The 26,914-nt window shown below is 40.4% G+C and overlaps 1 protein-coding gene across 2 annotated transcripts in view; it reads right to left on the bottom strand.

Moving 5' to 3' along the window:
- Positions 1–465: 465 nt before the first annotated feature.
- fkbp1b.S (FKBP prolyl isomerase 1B S homeolog) overlaps positions 466–26,914 on the bottom strand; it is a 48,532-nt gene continuing 22,083 nt past the window's right edge. The window contains exons 3-5 of one of the 2 annotated variants that reach the window (XR_005961660.1): positions 11,646–11,758; positions 2,131–2,768; positions 466–1,961 (exon numbers count right to left, since the gene is read on the bottom strand). Coding sequence is in view for 1 of the 2 variants with exons in the window: in XM_018265971.2 (XP_018121460.1) it covers positions 2,640–2,768; positions 11,646–11,758 (242 nt within the window). In the remaining variant the exon portion in view is untranslated. Of the gene's footprint in view, positions 2,769–11,645; positions 11,759–26,914 lie in introns of both variants that reach the window. The other variant, XM_018265971.2, reaches the window with a different exon arrangement.

The following is a 26,914-nucleotide window of genomic DNA, read 5'->3' as shown; positions in this document are numbered from 1 at the left end:
TCAATATTCAAATAGTCGAATTTTTGGCCAATTCGATAGTCGAAGTACACAAAAATAGCTCAAAATTAATTTTTTTTTACTTTGACACTTGATAAATCTGCCCCTTAGTGTTCTGTAAGGCAGTGGTTGTGTTTTTTTTTTTTAGATCATTCGTTTGATTTATAATTGTGAATCATGTAACATGCAAATTAAAACCCCATCTCCCTGCCGAAGGGGCCAAACAACAGCTCGGGGAGCCCAGGCCGGCCCTTTAAGCAGTGTAAGGCTTATAGAAAATGTACAACTTAGAGTGCAGTAGCCAGACTTGCTGTATTTTCCCAACCACCCCCACCCCAATGTATTTTTGCTGGAAAGCAACAAGGCTTTAAGCTTCAAGACAAAAACACAGACACAACTTTTAAAAAAGTAAAATGACAATAACAGCGATGTGTTTACCCCGAGCTGCGGGGTCGATTTTTTTTTTTCCTCCTGGGCAGAGGCCAAGATCAGGGAAGAATCGTAGATGTGGGTTTATCTGAAACAGAGGTCACTTTGTTTTTCTGGGCATTTTAAAGGGGCAGTCCTCATAGCGGATTCCGAAAAGGGGCCAGAAAGACACCGGAGAGGCAGAGTGATGGGATGAGTAGGGCGAGAAGGTAACACCCTTCAGTTGAAGCACCCAATGACAGTTCTGTTTTGCTATTTCTTAAAAACAGCCCTGGCACCAATGTTCCCTCTAATTCCTTCTCAGTTATATGCACACAACAAAATTCTTTTGTTCGCACATTTAGCAAAAACGGTGTGCTCAGGTCAGAAATGATAAGCGTGACGTCTTTTAGGCACTTTCGCCGATTTACTAACGGTAGCTGGCATAAATTCGCTGGCGTAATTACGCCAAGGAGATAAGACTCTGGCGCAACTTTGCACTCTAACGCCAGACGAATTTTCGGTCTGGCGAAAGAGCGTTACTACACAAATTCACTAGGTTTTTGATTTTAATGAACGTTACCTCTATCGCCAGACTTGCCTTCGCCACTTAAGATCAGGCAAAGTGCAATAGAGTAGATAGGAGTTCCTCAAAAAAAAGTTGAAAATTGAAAGTCCCAAAAAATGCTGGAGTTTTTTCCTATTTAAAGGGTGATAAGACTGAAAAAGATCGTAAATTTTTTTTGGGGTACCCTCTTCCCCCTACATTTGATAACATATGGCACCTAAACTATACTGTGGGCACATGTGTAGGGCAATATAACAACTCTATATAATTTTATTAAGGTTCCCTGGCCTTGTGTAGTGTAATGTATTTGCTGCAGGATATACGGCCATTGTACTTTAACTGCACGCCGTATGCTAATTAGCCAACACTAGCGTAACTTCCAACTGCTGAGCGTAATTTTGCTGGCGTAATTTCGCCAGCATTCGGTACTCTGTGCGCAACTTCGGATCTTCGTGAATTAGCATTGTCCAGTCGAATTTACACCTGGTGTTGCAATGTGCACGAAGCCAGCGCTGGCGAATTTTCGCAGGTTAGTGAATTTGCCCCTTTGTGCGCACCACAATTTGTTGAGTGCGTGCACCTTAGAGCAGGGGTCCCCAACCTTTTTTTTTTTACCCGTTAGCCACATTCAAATGTAGAAATAAGTTGGAGAGCAACACAAGCATGCAAAAAGTTCCTGGGAATGCCAAATATGATTGGCTATTGATAGCCCCTATGAGGACTGGCAGCCTACAGGAGACTCTGTTTGGCATTAACTTGGTTTTTATGCAACTAAAACGTGCCCCAAAACCAGCCCCTGCTTTGAGGCCCCCTGGGAGCAAAATCCAAGGGGTCGAAGGCAACTTGTTACTCACAAGCCACTGGTTGGGGATCACTACCTTAGAGGGAACTACTGGCCATGCAGCAAGCTAATGTGTGTGTATATCTTTATATATAACTTTCTTGTGCCATAGGAGGAAACGTAAAAATGATCCACATTTCCCAGATAGACTGGAGATAATAAAGCAAGACTTGGATCTTCACAAAGATATTGGGTGATCACATGTATATGAAGGACCTTCTCCTCCTTATTATTTCATATAGTATAAAGCTTGGAATAAACCCTTCCTTGATCAGTAGTGGGCAATTTTTAACTATTCATTGAGAACCGCATTGACTAATGTCCCATCGCTCTTGGGTGGCCAATTGGATTCACGCACATAATGGACTGCCTCTTTCAGCTGCAGAACGTAGGGCTACTTTTAGGTGGCAGGCTGCCTACAAGCTCTGCTTTCACCTCAATACAACAATTTAGTAACGACAAATGCCAAAAAAATAATCAGTTTGGGGGGAAAAACCGTTCCCATGTTTATGGCAGTTTACTGATAATCAGTACTATTGGAACGATGTTAATATATTTGGTTGGACACAAAGACGTAAGCACCACAGGTCTCCTGCTCTTCACCTAAAGGTAGCCCTGTTACGATTCCTATAACCCTTTGTTGCCAGTCATGTTCCCCTTAGCTATCTGCTCTGGCAGCACTAGGGTTTAATATGAAGACTTGTTCCCCCTCTTGCTGCTGGAGTCTACATGTGAAAGGTTTTCTTCAGCAGTGAGGAGGTCTCTTAAGGAAGTGGATTGTGGTGGTGTTTGGAGATCGTTGGCCGGCCCTTCTCCAGACGTCGTCTACTCTATCCGTATTAACTCAACATCGAAGATCAGAGTAGCATTAGGAGGGATGACTCCGGGGTGCCCTGTGGCTCCATAGGCAACGTCAGGGGAGCAGGTCAGCTTTGCTCTCTGGCCCAAACTCATCTGGAAAAAAATTAAAAAAATGGTAAAATTATATACAAGTTATATAATTGTGCCTTTCTATCAACTGTGCAAGTAAGGTGTCAAGGTGATATCATTACTGACATCATTACTCATGTATAGAGCAACCGGACCTCAATAATCAGATACAACTGAGAGCTTCTTTAGTATGGTCAGTCATGGACTACAGAGACGGGTAAATATAGTTCTTGCTTTTGTCCCTGCCCAACGGATATCTGAACTGCTGTAATAATATACTGGCCAGTTTCGGATCAATAGACAAACCTGTGGTCATCAAATGTAGTCAAGAAGGCCAATGAATTAGTCAATATCTGGTCATGAATGGGCAACTCAAGACAAAATACATAATTACAAAACACCATGTGATCACAATTTTCCTTTGCTATCCTTCTCTGCCCCAGTTGAATTCCAGCACCCACCACACCAACCCTATCAGGCTTCTGTCTTATTCAGCATACACCCACAGTCACCCATAAACCCCTGCCCGGGCTCTACACAATCCTATCCTCATCTGGCCCCTCTCCCCTAACAGGACTAAAAGGACAGAGAGACATTTCTAAGGTTGGAAGACAAGATGTGATGCTCTCAAGTTGGTCCCAGAGCTGTCCCTTTCTATAAGGCATAGATATAGCCAGATAACATCCATAAACAGAGCGTACTTCCAGGGCCGAATTTATAGCGGGCGCCCCTAGGCCTGATGTCATTTGTCGTCCCTGTCTCCTCCCCTTTATTCACACACATTTTTAAAAAACTATTGGATCTCCAGCGCATCCCCAGTGTTTCTGAACCAATGTGGGTGAGGTTGGGTTTCATTCCGGGCCTTGGTGGCCTCTCCACAAATCCGGGCCTGCGTATTTCACTCCTTACCGCCTGACAAATCTATGATAATGAATCGGACCAATGCTCTAAATACAAGGAAGAGATAGGCTCTCTGTTGCATGTTTTCTGGTCCTGTCCTATAATTACGAGATTCTGGGGTGAGGCAGACAGATTCCCTACAATTCCGGTCTTAATCCAGCAGGTGCTATTTCCAGTTGCTTTACTATGCTAAGCAGGCTATTACAATGCATTGAAAATCCCTTGATCTATTCCCTCTACAATTTTCTAAAAACTGGTAAAAGACTCCGCCGAAGCCAGAATCCAGAATCCAAAGCCCAGAGAAATTAAATATGAAGTTCTCAATCCATCTTAAACTTATATGTATAATATTCAGTGTGTTCTAGATAAACTGTGACTCTCCCCAGTGATACTCATGAGTTCAGTAAAATATATAAAGGTATGAGACCTGTGATCCAGAATGCACAGGACCTAGGGGTTTCTGGATAATGGATCTTTCCATAATTTGGATCTTCATACCTTAAGTCTACTAGAAAATCATGTAAACATTAAATAAACCCAATAGGCTGGTTTTGCTTCCAGTAAGGATTAATTATTTCTCAGTTTGGATCAAGTACAAGTTACTGGTTTGTTATTACAGAGAAAAGTGGTTTCATATTTAAAAATTTGGACTATTTGGATAATTATTATTATTATTACGGATTTTCCGTAATTCTGAGCTTTCTGGATAACAGAAAGCTCCAAATTACAGAAAGCCTGTCTCCCATAGACTCCATTATATCCAAATAAAGCAAATTTTTAATAACGATTTCCTTTTTCTGTGTGATAATAAAACAGTAGCTTGTACTTTATCCCAACTAAGATATAATTAATCCTTATTGGAGGCAAAACCAGACTATTGGGTTTATTTAATGTTTACATGATTTTCTAGTAGACTTAAGGTATGAAGATCCAAATTGCAGAAAGATCCATTACCCGGAAAACCCCAGGACCCGAGCATTCTGGATAACAGGTTCAATGCCTGTACTTGTTTGCAACTGGACATTATACAATATAAAATAAAAAAACGTCACCTCTAGGAGATCAATCAGAGAAAAGCTCCCCAGTGTTGCCCTGTCCTGCTGACATTGGTTTGCATGTAATTAATATAAATATATACAGTATTAGAGTGCAAGTCACTGCTCCCATGTGCAACAGCATCACCAATCATTGGAATTAGTGTGTCAGGGCACATCACTCATACTCAGCATTGCACCAGTCCCCCCAGTTAAGAATAACCTATTTCAATTACTTTGAGATTATTAGTGATAAAGATATTTATGTACTTAAATTTCAAACTGTCAGTTAAAGGGCATGTAAATGCAAAAAAATAAAATCCCATTTTTACTTTCTTTAATGAAAAAGAAAGAAAATCTCCAATTTACTTTAATTTAAAAATGTGTACCGTTTTTATAATAAACCTGACTGTATGCAGTGAAATTCTCCCTTCATTTACTGCTGTGGATAGGAATTGTCAGACGGTCCCAAACTGCTGAGCAGGGAAACAATCATACTTATGAACAGCAGGGGGAGCCCCCGCCTTACTTCCCAGCCATGCAGAACTCAAGCAGCTTTGTTTATGACGATCCCTAAGCAGCCCAGTTCTCCTTTAAGATAAGTAACTGTCATAAGGGACACTGTTATGGGAAAATGTTTTTTTTTCAAAATGAATCAGTTAATAGTGCTGCTCCAGCAGAATTCTGCACTCAAATCCATTTCTCAAAAGAGCAAACAGATTTTTTTATATTCAAATTTGAAATCTGACACGGAGCTAGACATATCGTCAATTTCCCAGCTGCCCCAAGTCATGTGACTTGTGCTCTGATAAACTTCAATCACTCTTTACTGCTGTACTGCAAGTTGGAGTGATATCACCCCCCTCCCTTTTCCCCCCCAGCAGTTTAACAACAGAACTATGGGAAGGTAACCAGATAGCAGCTCCCTAACACAAGATAACAGCTGCCTGGTAGATCTAAGAACAGCACTCAATAGTGAAATCCAGTTCCCACTGAGACACATTCAGTTACATTAAATAGGAGAGATAACAGCCTGCCAGAAAGTAATTCCATCCTAACGTGCAGGCACAAGTCACATGACTGGGGCAGCTGGGAAACTGACAATATGTCTAGCCCCATGTCAGATTTCAAAATTGAATATAAAAAAAAACTGTTTGTTCTTTTGAAAAATGGATTTCAGTGCAGAATTCTGATGGAGCAGCACTATTAACTGATTCATTTTGAAAAAAACATGTTTTCCCATGACAGTATCCCTTTAATATCTTGGAATAAAAAGCCAATAAATAATAAATGCAAATGACAAAAGTACTTAGAATAGCCCCCTCATCAATTTTACATTCACTTATTTTAAAGGATAACTTATTAGTGAATTATTCACAATTCATCTGCCATTGTTCTTCACATGAAATATACATAAAACTAGATATTTTCTATTTACAGACATGAGGATCTCCAGCAGAAAGATTGTCATTTATTTGCATAGCCGGGTTGTGCCTAATGACACACTAATTACTGGCCGGCAAGAACAAGTCCCGTGTTATACGGGAGCCATGGGAATAATCAGGGGACACTGATTAGGATATCAGGATTTATTGCTGGTGACAGAGGGGCTCGCCGCAGCATGTGTCGTGATGAACAATCATATTCCCCCAACAGCAGCTTTCGCAACATAAAACACTCCATTTCAGAGGATTAGTCAAGTGTCTGAAAGCGAGGGGGGGGAGGAAGGTGTGTTGGCGCAACTGTCATTTCTCAGCACAGCAAAATGATCAATCATGTGTGAAAGTCACATTTTCCCTCCTGCGAGAGGCCGGCTGAGCAATAATTACTGACCTTGTGGGCCTGGGGCAATACATTCTGTAGGCTACATGGGAAATATGCACATCTGCCAGTGTAAACTCATTAAAGGAGAACTAAAGCCTAAACATGAATGTGGCTAAAAATGGCATATTTTATAAAGTGAACTTATTGCATGAGGCTAAAGTTTGAGCTTGTCAATAGCAGCAATGATCCAGGACTTCAAACTTGTCACAGGGGGTCACCATCTTGGAAAGTGTCTGTGACACTCACATGCTCAGTGGGCTCTGATTGGCTGTTGAGAAGCTAAGCTTAGGGCTCGTCACTAATTATCCAGCAGAAAATGAGCTTCCCTGGCTGTAATATAAGCTGATGCTACAGGTTTGCTGATTATTAAATTCTGATGCTAATTGCACTGGTTTCTGTGCTGCCATGTAGTAATTATGTGTATTAATTACTAATCAGCCTTATATTGTGACATTTCTATTCTATGTGTACTGTATATTGTGAGTGGGTCCCTAAAGCTCAGTAAGTGACAGCAGCACAGAGCATGTGCAGTGAATCAGCAGAAAAGAAGATGGGGAGCTACTGGGGCATCTTTGGAGACACAGATCTTTACTGCTAAAGGGCTGTGGTTGCCTTGGGCTGGTACAGAAGCCCAAAACATCATGTACAACATTTCTAGCTACTTCTTTAGTTAAGCTTTAGTTCTCCTTTAAAGGACATATAAACCCTACAAATATGCACGCAGCGCTCTCCTGAGCACTTTTGAAATTTGCTTTCATTTATTTTCAACTCTCTGAGAGAAAAACAAGTATTAACATGCCCCTTGCCATCAGACAGCATGTACAGCAATCATTGATCACTCCCGGGAAAATGCCACAGGGGGTGGTACATATGCAGGAAGTGCCTCCAATCAGAAGGCTCAGCGCTGTGCCGGCCCATTCGCTAGATGTGCTGGGAAAGGAACAGTTTCCACCAGTCCGAAACAGCACTGACAGATCCACAGATAGGGATCCTTCTAACCTGGTATAAAGAGGATTACAACTACACTAGAATGCCATTAGATTGTAAGCTATGGGGAACAGGGCCTCTGTTTACTCAGAAAAGATAAAGAAAGTCTAATTTCAAAGAAAATGCCTCAAAGCAAAATAAAAGTATCAAATAAGCTATAAGTAGAGCAAGGACAGATCAAAACATCAGAATGAAATGAGAGATGTGATTTCCTTAAAAAGTTATGGCATTTGTTGTATGTGTGTTAAAGGAACAGTAACACCAAAAAATTATAGTGTTTTAAAGGAATGACAATATAATGTAGTGTTGCCCTGCACTATTAAAACTGGTGTGTTTGCTTTAGAAACACAACTACAGTTTATATAAAGAAGCTGCTGTGTAGCCATGGGGGCAACCATTCAAGCATAGGATACACAGTAGATAACAGATAAGTACTACTATAGTTTATATAAACAAGATGCTGTGTAGCCATGGGGGCAGCCATTCAAGCATAGGATACACAGAAGATAACAGATAAGTACTACTATAGTTTATATAAACAAGCTGCTGTGTAGCCATGAGGGCAGCCATTCAAGCACAGGATACAAGTAGATAACAGATAAGTACTACTATAGTTTATATAAACAAGATGCTGTGTAGCCATGGGGGCAGCCATTCAAGCACAGGATACACAGTAGATAACAGATAAGTACTACTATAGTTTATATAAACAAGCTGCTGTGTAGCCATGGGGGCAGCCATTCAAGCACAGGATACACAGTAGATAACAGATAAGTACTACTATAGTTTATATAAACAAGCTGCTGTGTAGCCATGGGGGCAGCCATTCAAGCACAGGATACACAGTAGATAACAGATAAGTACAACTATAGTTTATATAAACAAGCTGCTGTGTAGCCATGGGGGCAGCCATTCAAGCACAGGATACACAGTAGATAACAGATAAGTACTACTATAGTTTATATAAACAAGCTGCTGTGTAGTCATGGGGGCAGCCATTCAAGCACAGGATACACAGTAGATAACAGATAAGTACTACTATAGTTTATATAAACAAGCTGCTGTGTAGCCATGGGGGCAGCCATTCAAGCACAGGATACACAGTAGATAACAGATAGTTTCTGAAGAATCCCTTTGTATACTACAAAGCTTATCGGTTATCTGCTGTGTATCCTGTGCCTTTTCTCCTTTTTCCAGCTTGAATATTTGAATATGATCCTCCTCTGGTCCTGGCTGCAGTCTGGTATAGCTGCAAAAACAATTAAAAAGCCCCCAATCACCTGCAATCTCAGCTCCCTGACGTACAATCACCATGAAAACAGCAGCACAAAGCCCAGGAAACTTTCTACTGATCCCCACATGGACCAAAAAATACTGTTTGGACAGTTTTTTTTGGTAAGCCTAAAATGCACCCACGCATCAGCCTGCCTCCATTCGGCCCTCTGAATAATTGTCCTGCGTTAAACTGGTTCCGTGTTGCAAGAAAGGTTGGGGACCACTGCTTTAAAACACTTTCTTTTTTTGGTGTTACTGTTCCTTTAAAGGGAAACAATACTAAGTTTTAACAATCCTTAACTGGTCTCCGTCTCCTAGTGGGAAATGGACATAATGAACATCATAACCGAATTATGGCTTTACACGTCATTTATTTTCCCTGAAATCAGTCAGTGGAGAGTTCAAGGCTTTCGGTTTCAATTTGGCGCTTTGTATAGTGGTGTTATCCATGGCTCTTAATTCCATATAGATTTAAAGTGAGACTGACATATTCCGGTTAATTAAAGAAACATTCCCTGTGTCACCCACTGATATCCCGTACCTACATTGCCACTGGGGCTGTGATTTTGGGCCTGGGGGCAGGACAAAGTTCCGTCAGGCTGTGATGCTCCTAATGGGATTTTCACTCGAGTCTTAATGGAAAGAGGCAAGTCAATGGCCGAAACAGCAATGAAAGGGGGGTTAAGCGTCCAATTATAAAAGGTATTGTGCTCCTTATTACTTGAAAAACAAAGCATTATCAATTAGGCATGCTTAGTTCAATGGTACACGTTAGCAGAATTTTCCTTTTCTGTATATTTGATTTTTTAAATATTAGGAGGAGCTGCCATGTTGCTCGACTTAGTAGAGATGTCACAAATAAACATTTATATGTGGCGAGGCAAGCAATACAGCAGCTCCGGCGAGTATATTACTTAGACATCTAATCATTTATATCAGCGCCTGAAGGCCGGCAGAGCGGATGTGCATGTTTTTAAGGCTCTCGGCCTGTCCAAAGTACTTATTATTATTATTCCAACAGGTGGAATAGCATATAACTGGTGCATAATAAATGAGTCATGATAAATGAATATTTATAATGTCCATTCAGCTTTGATAGATCGCTGCTGTTAAAGGACAAGGAAAGGCAAAAAAAATAAAATCCCATTTTTACCTTCTTTAATGAAAAAGAAACCTATCTCCAATATACTTTAATTTAAAAATGTGTACTGTTTTTATAAGAAACCTGACTGTATGCAGTGAAATTTTCACTTCATTTACTTCATCTCCCTAACTGCTCTGCAGGGAAACAATCATACTTATGAACAGCAGGGGGAGCCCCCGCCTTACTTCCCAGCCATGCAGAATTCAGGCAGCTTTGTTTATGACGATCCCTAAGCAGCCCAGATCACACTGAGCATGTGCACAGTCTTGGTCTTGCAAAGATGTATAACAAAGTTACAAAATGACAGCCCCCTGTAGCCAACTTTGAAAGCATAAATCATTTGTTTGATTAGGCTTGTGGTGCAGTAAGTTCATGTTTATGTTTAGTATACAAAATACAGCATTTCTAGCTTTATTCTATTTTAGACTTTACATGCCCTTTAACAACAATACACATTTGAGTTTGGCTGCTGCCACTTCCCATAATAAACCTAAAGAGAATTAACCAGTCAAAATGAACATCCAAGAAAGGAAATGATATTTTACACAAGCTCTGGAGCAGCAAATATCTGGTGTGACTGCTAGTCAATAACGTTTGCCCTTGTGTGGGTGTCTGCATCTGTTCCACTGGGCTGAAATACATGGGAGGTTTATCTGTCCTGTGTGTGAGTGTACATGTATGTATAAATATGCAACCGGGAGAAGTGAACATTTTCCTGCATGTTACTATGTACTGCACCAACATGTGTGATAGAGAATCGGCATACGAGCAGATCTTTTCCCAATTTGGCTAAATATATTTATATAGGATCTGTTATCAAGAAACCCATTATCTAAAAGGCTCCGAATTACAGGAAGGCCATCTCCCATAGACTCAATTTAAATAAATAAGTAAAATTTTTAAACAGGATTTCCTTATTCTCTGTAATAATAATAATAATAATAATAATAATAAAACAGTAGCTTGTTTAGGTATAGGATCCCTTATCTGGAAACTTGATATTCAGAAAGCTCTGAATTACGGAATGGCTGTCTCCCATAGACTCCATTTTATCCAAATTTTAAAAAATTATTTCCTTTTTCTCCGTAATAATAAAGCAGTAGCTTGTACTTGATCCCAACTAAGATATAATTAATCCTTATTGGAAGTAAAACCAGCCTATTGGGTTTATTTCATGTTTATATGAATTTCTAGTAGACTTAAGGCATGAAGACCCAAATTACGGAAAGATCCTTTATCTGGAAAACCCCAGGTCCCAAGCATTCTGGATAACAGGTCCCATACCTGTCCTTGATCCCAATTAAGATATAATTAATCCTTATTGAAATCAGAACCAGCCTATTGGGTTTATTAAATGTTTAATTTAACATTCTGGATTACAGGCCCCCTACATTAGTGATGTGTGAGTCAGGATTTCCCCGTCCAGCACCCGCCCGCCACCCGCGCCTGACTTCCGGGTTCCTTTTATAGACCCGCCCCACCAATGATGTCACAAAAGGGGCAGGGCGAGCAGGTGCAACGTCTATAAAAGAAGGACCCGAAAGTCAGAAGCCAGCATTTGACGGTGACGGGCAGGGAGAGCAGGAGAAGAGCTCAACCCGCACCCGCCCGCGGCGAAGAAGAGTGTGAGGCTGGCCCGCACATCACTACCATATATAGACAGATAATAGATAGATAATAGATAGATAGATAAATATAGATAAATGCGTGTGTATGTGTCACCGCCCCTTATAGTACCTGTGCAACTCCTTCCTCCCAGCCTTTAATCACTTCCTGTCTCCCGATCTTGAACTTGAAAGGCTTGTTCCTGTCTCTGGACGAGTCAAACTTCTTCCCGTTCTGTAACATCCCTGCAAGGCATAAACAAGATATTAGCTCTTTGGTCATTATCAAATATAAACAAAAAACATCAAATAAAACAGGTACCTATCAGATATGTAGATGTACATGGCCAGTGTGGCATAGCACATATACATGCCAGTTGCTTTCACTGTACAGGTACCTAGAAACCCGTTAATCAGACAGATCCGAATTATGGAATGGTCTTCTCCCACAGACTCAGTTTTATCCAAATAAACCAAATTTTTTATAAATGATTTCCTTTGTCTCTGTAATAATAAAACCGTAGCTTGTACTTGATTCCAACTAAGATATAATTAATCCTTATTGGAAGCAAAATCAGCATATTGGGTTTATTTAACGCTTTGAGTCAAATTTTAGAATGATATAGAGACAATTTGCAATTGGCTTTCATTTTTTATTAATTGTGGTTTTTATTCAGCAGCTCTCCAGATGGTGACCCCCCTGTGACAAGTTTGAAGTCCTGGATCATTGCTGCTATTGACAAGCTGAAACTTTAGCCTTGTGCAATAAGTTCAATATATATATATATATATATATATATATATATATATATATATATATATATATATATATATATATATATATATATATATATATATATATATATATATATATATATATATATATAAAATATGTCATTTTTAGTAGGGATGCACCGAATCCACTATTTTGGATTTGCCCGAACCCCCGAATACTTCGCTAAAGATTCAGCCGAATACCAAATCCTAATTTGCATATGCAAATTAGGGGTGGGAAGGGGAAAACATTTTTTACTTCCTTGTTTTGTGTCAAAAAGTCACGTGATTTCCCTCCCTGACCCTAATTTGCATATGCAAATTAGGATTCGGTTCGGCCAGGCAGAAGGATTCGGCTGAATCCGAATCCTGCAGAAAAAGGCCGAATCTTGGCCGAATCCCGAACCGAATCCTGGATTCGGTGCATCCCTAATTTTTAGCCATTTTCATTTTTAAAGTTTAGAGGGGTGGTTCACCTTTAAGTTAACTTTTATTATGCTATAGACTGGCTAATTCTAAGCAACTTGCCAACTGGTCTTCATTATTTATTTTTTATCGCTTTTGAATCATTTGCCTTCTTCTTCTGACTCTGTCCAGCTTTCAAATGGGGGTCACTGACCCCTTCCAAAAACAAATGCTCTGTACGACGACAGACTTTTTGTTATTGCTACTTTTTATTACTCATCCTTCTATTCAGGCCTCTCCTATTCATATTCCAGTCTCTTATTCAAATCAATGCATGGTTGCTAGGGCAATATGGACCCTAGCAACAAGAATCCTGAAACTGCAAACTGAAGAGCTGCTGAATAAAAATCTAAACAACTCAAAAACCACAAATAATAAAAAATTAAAACCAATCGTTCTCTACATCATACTAAAAGTAAACTCAAAGGTGAACAACCCCTTTAAGGGAAGGGGGACTGTGGATACAGAACACTGACAGATACAGAACACTTAGGACTTCCATTGGAAGCAGACAAGTCATTAGAATCTCCATCCCTCCATCAGATTTCCCATCGCCTCTGGCTCCTGTCATCTTTGTGCGTCTCAGAGAAACAGCCAGATAGGTCATGCTGGTTTACTTGACGCTCTTTACTTGAGGGTGCCAAAAGACAGGCACCCCAAGTGATTGTATATATTTACGTGACACCCCAGGCCGGTGCTCCTATCAGCAGAAAACTGCACTGGCCTCGGGGTTATTCCAGTGAGCACCGCAGAGTAAACGGCTTCCGGCTTTTCTTTCTTTGCCTTACTTTAAAAAAAGAAGTTGGGTATTACAGTCTACTGAGCATGTGTCTGTCCTGGGAAATTTGAAGACAGAAGGAAGCAGACTGCTCCGTGGTGCTCGCTGGAATAACCCCGGGCCGGTGCATTTTTATTCTGATAGGGGTGCCTAACTTTTGACACCCCCAATTAAATATGCCTTTCCTTTCCATCCAACTATGCGATGGCAGGTGGCCTTCCCACATGTAAGAGGAAAGGATGGTACATGCAAAATGATCTCAGATGTGTTATTTGCAATCTGACAGAAAACCCACCTTCTGTTCCATATCCTGCTCTCGTCCTGTAGCCAAAGTCATTTGTTAAAACTTCTGCATTGCTGCCAAGACTGACAGAAACCTGCTTGCTGCCAAGCTTTAGAATTTCAGCAAAATCAGATTTTTTTTCACAAGATGATTCACACACAAAACGTGCTGCTCTGACACACTGTTGTCTATTGATATGGCTGCATGTTTAGATTTTCATATCCAGTTCCATTTACGGATTTTAGATAGGGGAAAACAGGCAAGGGTAGATGAAGTTGGGGGCGGGACCGATGACGTGGGCGGGACCAATGACGTGGGCGGGACTGATGACGTGGTCGCTAAGCACCTTGTCATTAAAGGGATACTGTCATCGGAAAACATGTTTTTTCAAAACACATCAGTTAATAATGCTGCTCCAGCAGAATTCTGCACTGAAATCCATTTCTCAAAAGAGCAAACAGATTTTTTTATATTCAATTTTGAAATCTGACATGGGGCTAGACATATTGTCAATTTCCCAGCTGCCCCTGGTCATATGACTTGTTCCTTCACTTTAGAAGAGAAATGCTTTCTGGCAGGCTGCTGTTTTTCCTTCTCAATGTAACTGAATGTGTCTCAGCGAGACATGGGTTTTTACTATTGAGTGTTGTTCTTAGATCTACCAGGCAGCTGTTATCTTGTGTTAGGGTGCTGTTATCTGTTTACCTTCCCATTGTACTTTTGTTTGGCTGCTGGGGGGGGGGGAAGGAGGGGGTGATATCACTCCAACTTGCAGTACAGCAGTAAAGAGTCATTGAAGTTTATCAGAGCACAAGTCACATGACTTGGGACAGCTGGGAAATTGACAATATGTCTAGCCCCATGTCAGATTTCAAAGTTGAATATAAAAAAATCTGTTTGCTCTTTTGAGAAATGGATTTCAGTGCAGAATTCTGCTGAAGCAGCACTATTAACTGATTCATTTTGAAAAAAATGTTTTTTCCCATGACAGTATCCCTTTAACTTCAATGGCAGCCTTCCAAAAACCGGGCTGTCCGGGTAAAATCCAGACAGGTGGCAACCGTAGTTCTATTGGGCTCGACCATTTATTTTATATTGATCACATTCACCAATATTGTTGCACAGTATATAGCGCAGAAGAGGTAAAGCGAAAACCTCAATTTTACATACTCTGATTTTAAGTTTTCCTTCATTTAACTCTGTTTTGTCTTTAGGGTCCCACCACTATATAATGCATGATGAATTTGACATGTTCCAGATTTTTTTTCTTGTCATCTGAAAGCAGTAAAATGGGGGTTTAATGTAAATCCATACTGCAAGGCCATGCCTTAATGACTTTATTCATTTACCACCAAAGTGGTGGGCCTAAAATATATATTGCTCTAGCTACCAGAAATAGAAACCAGGATTAGAATAAAAGATACGTATGAGTTTTCATACAGAGGCATCATACAATGTCTCAACAACAACCAATTCCCTGCTGTGAAACTCTGGAACATAAGGGCAAGTCAACCCCAAAGCTGAATATAGTAGGATTGAGGTCTCCTAATACAAGCTCTATCAGAAATTCAGAGAAAGATGCAGATGATCAGTCAATGTAACACAAGATCCATATCCAGGCAGGTTTTATGGTTTTATGTAATGGTCATCACTTCTTGGGGTGAGTCTAGCCTCCCAGGAGCTATACAAGTAAGTTGTAGATGAAGACAACACCCTACCAAGTTCAAAGAACACGTTTATCCTTTTGTAAGTTATTTTAAAGCAACAGCTGCCAAATGTGGCTTAAGAGAATTGTGGAGACCCTGTTAAGGCAAGCACTTTACACATTCACATAAATATTTTGCAAATCTATGGGACAAAAACTGTATAAAAGTATCGATGGATGCCAGTCCGTTTGCCTTGCAGGGACACTCTCCATACATATCACTGCAGCATTATCTAAGCCAGTGCGTGTTCCTTTTAGCCGCTGATTAAATTATACATGCATGCTCATACACCCACGTGTCCCAGCCAATCAAGCTGAGGTGGGTTTTCTAATATATATTTATTTGCATAGATGAGAACAATGCTAATTTGTTAGAAGACCAAGTGCTCCTCAACGGCTGATGTGCAACAGTGATATGAATTCATGAGCAGATCAGCACAGACCCATAACGAAAGAGACCAATTCATGGCTAGAGCTGGATTATCACATGCAAAAGTACGTTGGCGTAATTATAATTACAAGTCACAAACCTCTTATAGAGTTGGGAAAGTTCAAATAGAACAACACTTTACGCTCCGAAGCAGAAAGTTATTGCATTGCCCTCAAAGGCAAAGAGCCACATGGGCATCACCCTTGTGGGCAACTTTATTGGTCGTAGCCAGAGCCTTTGTTGGTGGATGGGAGCCAATTTGTAGGTGCACTTTTTCCTTACCATTATATGTGCTAAATATGCACTTAAAGGGATTCTGTCATGATTTTTATGATGTAGTTTTTATTTATAAATGACACTGTTTAAACTGCAAATAATTCACTCTACAATATAAAACTGAATTCGTGAACCAGCAAGTGTATATTTTTTTAGTTTTAGTAAAACTAGTCATTGTGCCTGGTCATGTGCTTTTAGAAAGAGACTTTAGGATGGAACTGCTTTCTGGCAGGCTGTTGTTTCTCCTACTCAATGTAACTGAATGTGTCTCAGTGGGACATGGGTTTTTACTATTGAGTGTTGTTCTTAGATCTACCAGGCAGCTGTTATCTTGTGTTAGGGAGCTGTTATCTGGTTACCTTCCCATTGTTCTGCTGATGGGCTGCTGGTGGGGAAAGGGAGAGGGTGATATCACTCAAACTTACATTACAGCAGAAAGGAGTGACTGATGTTTATGAGAGCACAAGTCACATGACTCGGGGCAGCTGGAAAACTGACAATATGTCTAGCCCTGTGTCAGATTTCAAAATTAAATATAAAAAGATCTGTTTGCTCTTGTGAGAAATGGATTTCAGTGCAGAATTCTGCTGGAGCAGCACTATTAACTGATGTGTTTTGAGAAAGAAAAAAAAACATTTTTTCCCATGCCAGTATCCCTTAAAGGTATACCAACGTGGCTTGAACTCAGGCATGCGGAGTTCAAAGCTGCTGTTGGAAATGATTGGCAGTAGAAAAGCTTGTCGGCGCTTGAATTATTCCAAGGCTCCACTTACATAAACAACCCAGCTCAACGGCACACATCATCCTCAACATTTGTGCCTCTCACACATCAATTCCCAGCGGTGGAATACATTACAAACACATTCTGTGCCCATAAATAAAAGATTATTTTCACTGTACTATTTCTTTATTGAGCTTGTCGGATCTGACAGCTACTTTAGGTGGAGACAGTTATTGAAAAGTGAACTGAGCTGTCTGTGGTCTGTCTAGTCAGGCTTGGACTGGCAATCTGTGGGTTCTGGCAAATGCCAGAGGGGCTGCTATAAGGTGCCATAGAAAGTCAGTATTTAGTGGGCTGGTGGTGGCTGATTGGGCCTCTGTGTACCTGAAGTGCCAGGGCCTATTTTAATTCTCAGTCCGGACCTGCGTCTAGTCTTTATGATGCAATTCTGTAACCTTAATTCTACTGCTAGTATAAAGCGTTAGCCACATTTTTCCTGTTTCCTATCTATTCCTGTTTTTCAATCTATTATACAAATACATTTTCAACTTAATATCTGGGCTTGTTCTGTATGAGAACAGTTCCTCAGCAGGAGCACTAAGTGCCACAATATCATAGCCCTTAGGCTCATACAAACTTGCACTTAGCCCTTGCCTAGTGCAATATCTGGGGGTGTAGGTGTGATGCACCAGCGATTTGCTGTGTTGCCCTATTATAATTTCCCCAATATCATATCACATATCAATGATGTGATTTTAAGAAAAGGCATTAATATCCAGTTTGGAGTAATTAACTTAACTTTACCTTTAATTAGGTTCCTGTAGCTTTGAGAGAAGGGTGAACTGCTCTTTCCTTCCCTGCTAGCAGCTCCCAAATTACCGTATTTCTGGAACTGTACTGGATAAACCCCAACCGGAAATAACAATAGGAGCTGCAAATCTTTCATCCTTTTGCAGGTTTTGCACAAGGACAGAGGAAAATAACCTAAAAATTATTGGAGTTTGACTTTTTTTGTTTCTCGATCAATGTCACACAGCACAGAGGATCATTAACAGAACACAAAGTCCATTTCCCACATGGTATTATTGTGCAGGAATCCAGATATAATTAGCAAGTGTTCTGTTATGTAGTTCTCGGGGGGCTTTTTTGATTTAAACCCAATTTTAAAGAATAATTAGGTATGCTGCATGAATCCAGAGCAGCGGGGCTTTAATCAGAAATTCAAAAGGTTTTCGTAATAGTTTCTTGGCGTGAGCAATATAGACCTCAAATCTGATTTTAATTTTCCTTTATATTTCTCTTTTATGGGTCTAAAGAAATGATTGGGAAGCAAAATATATGCAGAAATACTCATTCCGTTTAGGAGACAGCGCATAGCATGGTTGCCCACTAGCTCACACGTGTTTGCTCCAGAGCACAAAGAAAGATAACACATTTCTATTATTATGATGTACAAGTATGAGATCAGGAGGCTTGATCCATGGGTTTCTAAACCGATACATTAGCTGATTTGCACAAGCTTCAGCCCTACTGAGCATGTTCCCTGAGCTTTAAAAGCATAATTCACTTTATAATTAACTTTTATGATGCAGACGGTGATATCCTGAGATAGTTTGGAACTGGTCTTCATTTTTTGCATTCTTAAAAGTGATTTTGCTTTTTGTTCAGCAGCTCTTCAGTTTGGAATTTCAGCAGCTATCTGGGTTGCTAGGGTCCAATTTAACCTAGCAACCCGGCAGTACTCTGAATAAGAGACCAAAGATAAGGAATAAAAAAATAACAATAACAATTACATTTGTAGCCTCTTGGAGGAACAGTTTTTTGAATGTATGTTCTGTAACATAACCTGAAGGTGATGACCACTTTAAAGGAGAAGGAAAGGTCTTTTTTTCTTGGGGGTGCCTAGCTTTTGGATCGCATGTACTTACCTGAAACCCCGGGCCGGTGCACCTATTAGGAGAAAACTGCATCAGCCTGGGATTCTTCCAGCGAGCACCACGGAGTGACCACCTTCCAGCTTCTTCTCATGCGCAGTAGAGCGAAAAGTCTAACTTTTATGAAAAATTCTACTACGCATACGTCTGCCCCGGGAAATGTGAAGAAAGAAGAAGCTGGAAGGTGCCGTGGTACTCGCTGGAAGAATCCCGGGCTGGTGCAGTTTTCTCCTAATAGGAGGTAAGTACATGCGATCACTTGGGGATGTCTGAATTTTGGCATGTTGAAGGTGCTGGTGCTTGCTGAGCTGGGCAACCCGCTAGAAAAATATTTCCCGCCTGATCCATGGGTTTTTGGGACGTTCTTTAAAACACTAACTTGGATAATGGAACTTATACCTTATTAAAGCCTACACTTTAGACAAATGGTAAACAAATAGAAAGAAAACAACATTATTAGTGATGTACTATTTGATGAGTTTTTAATGGTATAATCTCATCATATGAACATTTCTTTAGAGAGAATCACCATGTGGACGAGGAGGCTCAGATGCTCTGCCCCAAGCCTTCAGCATAAGGGAGCTGACATCCCTGTATTGTTTCGTAGGGTAGGCACTCAAGAAGCAGTCCTCCAGGCAGTAGTAGTAAAAACAGGTCTTTTATTGAGGTACAAGTGTGGATCACAGCCTTACGCGTTTCGTGTTCTCACAACACATAATCAGGTCTTTTATTGAGATACAAGTGTGGATCACAGCCTTACGTGTTTCGTGTCCTTGCAACACTTAATCATAGGCCTAACACGAAACGCGTAAGGCTGCTTCTTGAGTGCCTACCCTACGGAACAATACGGTGAGTTTTTAATGGTGACCTGCTCATCTAGTGAGTGCTCAAAGTCTATACCAATGATGTGCAGCTATAATGAATGGGTGGCATGCAAGGTGCTACACAGTTGAATCTAAATGCTACAGAGGCATATATCAAAAGCCCTGTGTGTGGCACATTTATACCCAGTACTGTTCTTGCTGCTAGTAAATAAGGCCCTTGTGTTGTGCCTGTTACCATTAAACATATAAGAAGGAGTCTGGTTCAGGAAAATGTGATAAATTTGTCTGTATTTATAATTAGCTTTTCCTGCTGATAAATGTCATTTTTTTTAGTGATTCAAGATTAAAAGAAAGGGGTTATCATCAGGAAGGTGGTTCCGCTCCCCAACGTAGCCAGGGTCGGAATGAGCCGACGGGACACCGGGAAAAAAAACGGTAAGCCCCAGCTCTTGTGGGCCCCGCTCCATAAATCATCTAAAACCCACTTTCTTAAAGGGCATGTAAAGTCTAAAATAGAATAAGGCTAGAAATGCTGTATTTTGTATACTAAATATAAACATGAACTTACTGCACCACAAGCCTAATCAAACAAATAATTTATGCTTTCAAAGTCGGCTACAGGGGGTCACCATCTTGTAACTTTGTTAAACAGCTTTGCAAGTCTAAGACTGTGCACATGCTCAGTGTGGTCTGGGCTGCTTAGGGATCGTCATAAACAAAGCTGCATGGCTGGGAAGTAAGGCAGGGATTGTTTCCCTGCAGAGCAGTTAGGGACTGTCTGACAATTCCTATCCACAGCAGTAAATGAAGGGAGAATTTCACTGCATACAGTCAGGTTTCTTATAAAAACGGTACACATTTTTTAATTAAAGTATATTGGAGATCGGTTTTTTTTTCATTAAGGAAAGTAAAAATGGGATTTTATTTTTTTGCCTTTACATGCCCTTTAAAAAGCTAGTACGCAAGTAAAGAAGAAAAGATGTGCGACAAAAAAGAATAAAGAGGCACGTGCGGCGGGGAGCAGGGGGTCCGGAGGGTGGGCCTGCTGTCTCAGGGCCCCCACCGGACACCCTGGTCCAGTCCGACCCTGGACGTGGCACTTTGTCCTTCAGTGCTTTGGGCCCTGTAAAAACCCTGTGCTGAATGACTCCCTCTCAGACGGACGGATGAACAATCTGAAAGCATTATCATTGCTCGCAGAGGCAAAGACGTGACTTAAAGCACTTACTAAAGAGTGGCAATGTGTGACCCACAGCCTTTGCAAATTTCTTTCTATATTGGTTATTTCTATAAGATTCGGAAGATAATTTTTGCTTGCCAGGTTTATACTGCAGAGCTGAACACTTAGACCTTCCTGTAATGAAGAGATTGCCCTTACGCTGACTTCCAAGAAAAATGTCTTGCTACACAGGTCTAGGAAAGCCAGCGTCTCATCTGTGACCTTTACTGGCTGGAAAATGAAAGACACATGAGGACTGTACTTGCTTTTCTTTAAAAACGCACAACAAATATCAGCGTAGCATAAAAAAATGAACCCATAATAAATTGCATGCATCTGTGAACGGGCTGGCTTCTGCTAGATTGTTTTTTAACAGTCAGAATCAGCAGTGCACTGATGGGGCCATAGGTAGAAACCAATGCATAAGCATAAACATCATTTTTTGTATCTATGGCATCATTGATTTTCTGATGTAGAAATACCCCTTGGAGCATTTAGATAAAGACAATTAATAAAACAGTATATACCACCCTTTTGAAGTAATGACAATATAATGTAGTTTTGCCCTGCCCTGGTAAAGCTGGTGTGTTTGCTTCAGACACACTACTATAGTTTATATAAACAAACTGCTGTGTAGCCATGGGGGCAGCCATTCAAAGCTGAAAAAGGAGAAAAGGCACAGGATACACAGCAGATAACATATAAGCTCTGTAGTATACAATGGGATTCTTCAGAGCTTATCTGTTATCTACTGCCTAGCCAGTGCTTGAATGGCTGCCCCCATGGCTACACAGCAGCTTGTTTATGTAAACTATTGTAGTACTTATCTGTTATCTACTGTGTATCCTGTGCTTGAATGGCTGCCCCCATGGCTACACAGCAGCTTCTTTATATAAACTATAGTAGTACTTATCTGTTATCTACTGTGTATCCTGTGCTTGAATGGCTGCCCCCATGGCTACACAGCAGCTTGTTTATATAAACTATAGTAGTACTTATCTGTTATCTACTGTGTATCCTGTGCTTGAATGGCTGCCCCCATGGCTACACAGCAGCTTGTTTATATAAACTATAGTAGTACTCATCTGTTATCTACTGTGTATCCTGTGCTTGAATGGCTGCCCCCATGGCTACATAGCAGCTTGTTTATGTAAACTATAGTAGTACTTATCTGTTATCTACTGTGTATCCTGTGCTTGAATGGCTGCCCCCATGGCTACACAGCAGCTTGTTTATATAAACTATAGTGTTGCTTATCTGTTATCTACTGTGTATCCTGTGCTTGACTGGCTGCCCCCATGGCTACACAGCAGCTTGTTTATATAAACTATAGTAGTACTCATCTGTTATCTACTGTGTATCCAGTGCTTGAATGGCTGCCCCCATGGCTACATAGCAGCTTGTTTATATAAACTATAGTAGTACTTATCTGTTATCTACTGTGTATCCTGTGCTTGAATGGATGCCCCCATGGCTACACAGCAGCTTGTTTATATAAACTATAGTAGTACTCATCTGTTATCTACTGTGTATCCAGTGCTTGAATGGCTGCCCCCATGGCTACACAGCAGCTTGTTTATATAAACTATAGTAGTACTTATCTGTTATCTACTGTGTATCCTGTGCTTGAATGGCTGTCCCCATGGCTACACAGCAGCTTGATTATATAAACTATAGTGGTGCTTAACTGTTATCTACTGTGTATCCTGTGCTTGAACGGCTGCCCCCATGGCTACACAGCAGCTTGTTTATATAAACTATAGTAGTACTTATCTGTTATCTACTGTGTATCCTGTGCTTGAATGGCTGCCCCCATGGCTACACAGCAGCTTGTTTATATAAACTATAGTAGTACTTATCTGTTATCTACTGTGTATCCTGTGCTTGAATGGCTGCCCCCATTGCTACACAACAGCTTATTTATATAAACTATAGTAGTACTTATCTGTTATCTACTGTGTATCCTGTGCTTGAATGGCTGCCCCCATGGCTACACAGCAGCTTGTTTATATAAACTATAGTAGTACTGATCTGTTATCTACTGTGTATCCTGTGCTTGAATGGCTGCCCCCATGGCTACACAGCAGCTTGTTTATATAAACTATAGTAGTACTCATCTGTTATCTACTGTGTATCCAGTGCTTGAATGGCTGCCCCCATGGCTGCATAGCAGCTTGTTTATATAAACTATAGTAGTACTTATCTGTTATCTACTGTGTATACTGTGCTTGAATGGCTGCCCCCATGGGTACACAGCAGCTTGTTTATATAAACTATAGTAGTACTTATCTGTTATCTACTGTGTATCCTGTGCTTGAATGGCTGCCCCCATGGCTACACAGCAGCTTGTTTATATAAACTATAGTAGTACTGTTCTGTTATCTACTGTGTATCCTGTGCTTGAATGGCTGCCCCCATGGCTACACAGCAGCTTGTTTATATAAACTATAGTAGTACTTATCTGTTATCTACTGTGTATACTGTGCTTGAATGGCTGCCCCCATGGGTACACAGCAGCTTGTTTATATAAACTATAGTAGTACTTATCTGTTATCTACTGTGTATACTGTGCTTGAATGGCTGCCCCCATGGGTACACAGCAGCTTGTTTATATAAACTATAGTAGTACTTATCTGTTATCTACTGTGTATCCTGTGCTTGAATGGCTGCCCCCATGGCTACACAGCAGCTTGTTTATATAAACTATAGTAGTACTTATCTGTTATCTACTGTGTATACTGTGCTTGAATGGCTGCCCCCATGGCTACACAACAGCTTATTTATATAAACTATAGTAGTACTTATCTGTTATCTACTGTGTATCCTGTGCTTGAATGGCTGCCCCCATGGGTACACAGCAGCTTGTTTATATAAACTATAGTAGTACTTATCTGTTATCTACTGTGTATCCTGTGCTTGAATGGCTGCCCCCATGGCTACACAGTAGCTTGTTTATATAAACTATAATTGTCCGATGTAGCCCGAAGTTGCCTCGTGAGGCAACTTTGGAAAACAGAAGCAATACGTATGCCATCCCGCCGGCACCCCACATTGATGATACCTTTCCTTTAATTTATGTTATTTATAATTTATTTAATGAAATCGTAAAAGGTTGTTTGTCAAGATTTGACTCTTGTTCCACTAATTTAAATTTTATATCAGTGGATAAAGAAAAAACTCCCCAAAAACAGCACATTTGCCCCATTCGTTAGGTCATATATTATTTGGCTTTTACAGGGCAATGCAATTAAAAATCGCAAGTTTAAAATGGAGTTTTTGCAATTGTTTACTGCTACTCACAATGTGAAATCATTCACCGGCGAATATTACGTCGTTCAGCAAAGGTTAATGCTCTGTCGTTTGGTCAAATACTTCTTAGAAAAATACGCTTTGTGATTGCGAAATTTGATTACATTACAGTTTTATTTGCGAATGTTCGCAAAAGCCATTTGGTCGCAAACTTTGCAAAGAAGTCGTTGAGGTCTGAAATCAGTCAATTTAACATTTCAATGGTGTAATTGTGTGAATATAAACTTTCCCTTTGACATTACCTTTTCAATGTTGCTCCATTCCCTTTCTTTAGTGTATTTATCTGCTGGAGACCTTTCCACACTTGTCCATTGCTATAATTAAATAATAATAATGACTGCTCACTGGGCTGCGAGCAAGAACATACATTCTCCCATGGAAACCATCAGCCTGGACAGGAAAATGGACTATAGGATTCATGGGCCTCGGAGGGTCAAGAAATAATGAAATCACTCCCATACTCATTCTATAGGATAGAAGCAGTGTGACTAATCTATATACTTCATATAACTACAGCTATGGGATCTGTTATCCGGAAACCCATTATCTTGAAAGCTCTAAATTATGGAATGGCCGTCTCTCCCATAGACTCCATTTTATCCAAATTTTAAAAAATGATTTCCTTTTTCTCTGTAATAACAAAACTGTTCCTTGTACTTGATCCAACAGTCCACAAATCCTTGGAAGTTCTAAGCTCTGTTCTTATGTCCTAAAACCAATGCTGCTTGAACTTTTGCAGTTGCAACCATGGGTCAGGGTCCCCCCTTAGCTCATTATAATATTACTGATATTAAAAAAAATATTGGTGCATCCCCAATATTCACCAACTAGGGTGGCAAATATGTATTCCATCTGAAAATGCAACTTGAAAGTCAAATAGGTATTTTCCCCAAATCTCTCCTTAACCGACCTCAAAGTTGGGCTTTCCAATGTATCTACGAGACTAAATAGGTATTCTCCCCTAAATTCATCCTAACTGACCTCCACGTTGGACTTTCTGGTGTATCTTGGAAACCAAATAGGTATTCTCCCCAAATTTTACCCTAACTGACCTCCAAATTGGGCTTTCTGGTGTATATAGTAGACTAAATAGGAATTCTCCCCATATTTCACCCTAACTGACCTCCAAGTTGGGCTTTTCTGGTGTATCTAGGAGACCAAATAGCTATTCTCCCCAAATCTCACCTTAACTGACCTCCAAGTTGGGCTTTCTGGTGTATCTAGGAGACCAAATAGGTATTCTCCCCAAATTTCACCCTAACAGACCTCCAAATTGGGCTTTGTCTGGTGTATCTAGGAGACCAAATAGGTATTCTCCCCAAATGTCACCCTGACATCAAAGTTGGGCTTTCCAGTGTATCTAGGAGACCAAATAGGTATTCTCCCCAAATCTCACCCTAACTGACATCAAAGTTGGGCTTTCCAGTGTATCTAGGAGACCAAATAGCTATTCTCCCCAAGTCTTAACCTAACTGTCTTTCAAGTTGGGCTTTTGGCTGTATCTAGAAGGGCAAACAGGCATTGTCCCCAAATCTTACCCTAACAGTCCATCAAGTTGGGCTTTCGACTGTATCTAGAAGGGCAAACAGGCATTGTCCCCAAATCTCACTTTAACTGGACATTAAAATGGGGTTCAGTTGTATCTGGGAGACCAAATAGATTTATCTCCCCAAATGTCACCATAACTGGCCTTCAGGCCTCCCTATCCTTGCTGAATGGGCTTAAGGTTTGCACTGAAAGAAAGACGATCTAGGTCCACAACCCTACAGGACCTTAACCCACGCTGTCCCCCATGCTATCTGTCAGTCACTGAACAGCCACATGAGACAAAACAAATAGTTCTAAAAAGTACAAAGCAACGTGCAGAGATCTGTGACTCAGTGAAAGTTACTTTGGAGTCATCAGTCAATTTAACAGCCGCATTTCACTCACCAGGAGCCCATATGTACCAATTTAGCAACGGATACTTTTCCATCACAGCTGATTCCTATTTCTGTTGCACTCCTGCTATTCACTTGCACAGCTTTGCACACAAGAACATCTAGCTTGATTTAACTGTCACCATTTCTTTAACAGATGTTTTATTATTTGTATTACTACTTGTAAACCACCAACATATTATTAATAAACCTAACTGTTTATTATAAGAGTCTTGTTCAATAACTTCATATTAACATGAGTGATATTCAGAGTTCCCTATATAGCTCAGTCTTGTGCCTTTATATGGTCACAGAACAACCCCTCAGTGACTTCTAATATCCTTATCATTTACAGTAGGGGGTACATTATCCCTTATAATACATGAGTGATACTCAGAGTTCCCTGTATAACTCAGCCTGCAGCCTTGTGTCTTTATATGGTCACAGAACAACCCCTCAGTGACTTCTAATATCCTTATCATTTACAGTAGGGGGTACATTATCCCTTATAATACACGAGTGATACTCAGAGTTCCCTGTATAACTCAGCCTGCAGTCTTGTGTCTTTATATGGTCACAGAACAACCCCTCAGTGACTTCTAATATCCTTATCATTTACAGTAGGGGGTACATTATCCTTTATAATACATGAGTGATACTCAGAGTTCCCTGTATAACTCAGCCTGCAGCCTTGTGTCTTTATATGGTCACAGAACCCCTTTAGTGACTTCTAATATCCTTATAATTTACAGTAGGGGGTACATT

Source organism: Xenopus laevis, chromosome 5S, assembly GCF_017654675.1.
Source record: "Xenopus laevis strain J_2021 chromosome 5S, Xenopus_laevis_v10.1, whole genome shotgun sequence".
NCBI classification, from domain to species: Eukaryota; Metazoa; Chordata; class Amphibia; order Anura; family Pipidae; genus Xenopus; species Xenopus laevis.
The sequence above is the reverse complement of the archived record's forward strand: the minus strand, read 5'-3'. Positions and strand labels throughout refer to the sequence as shown.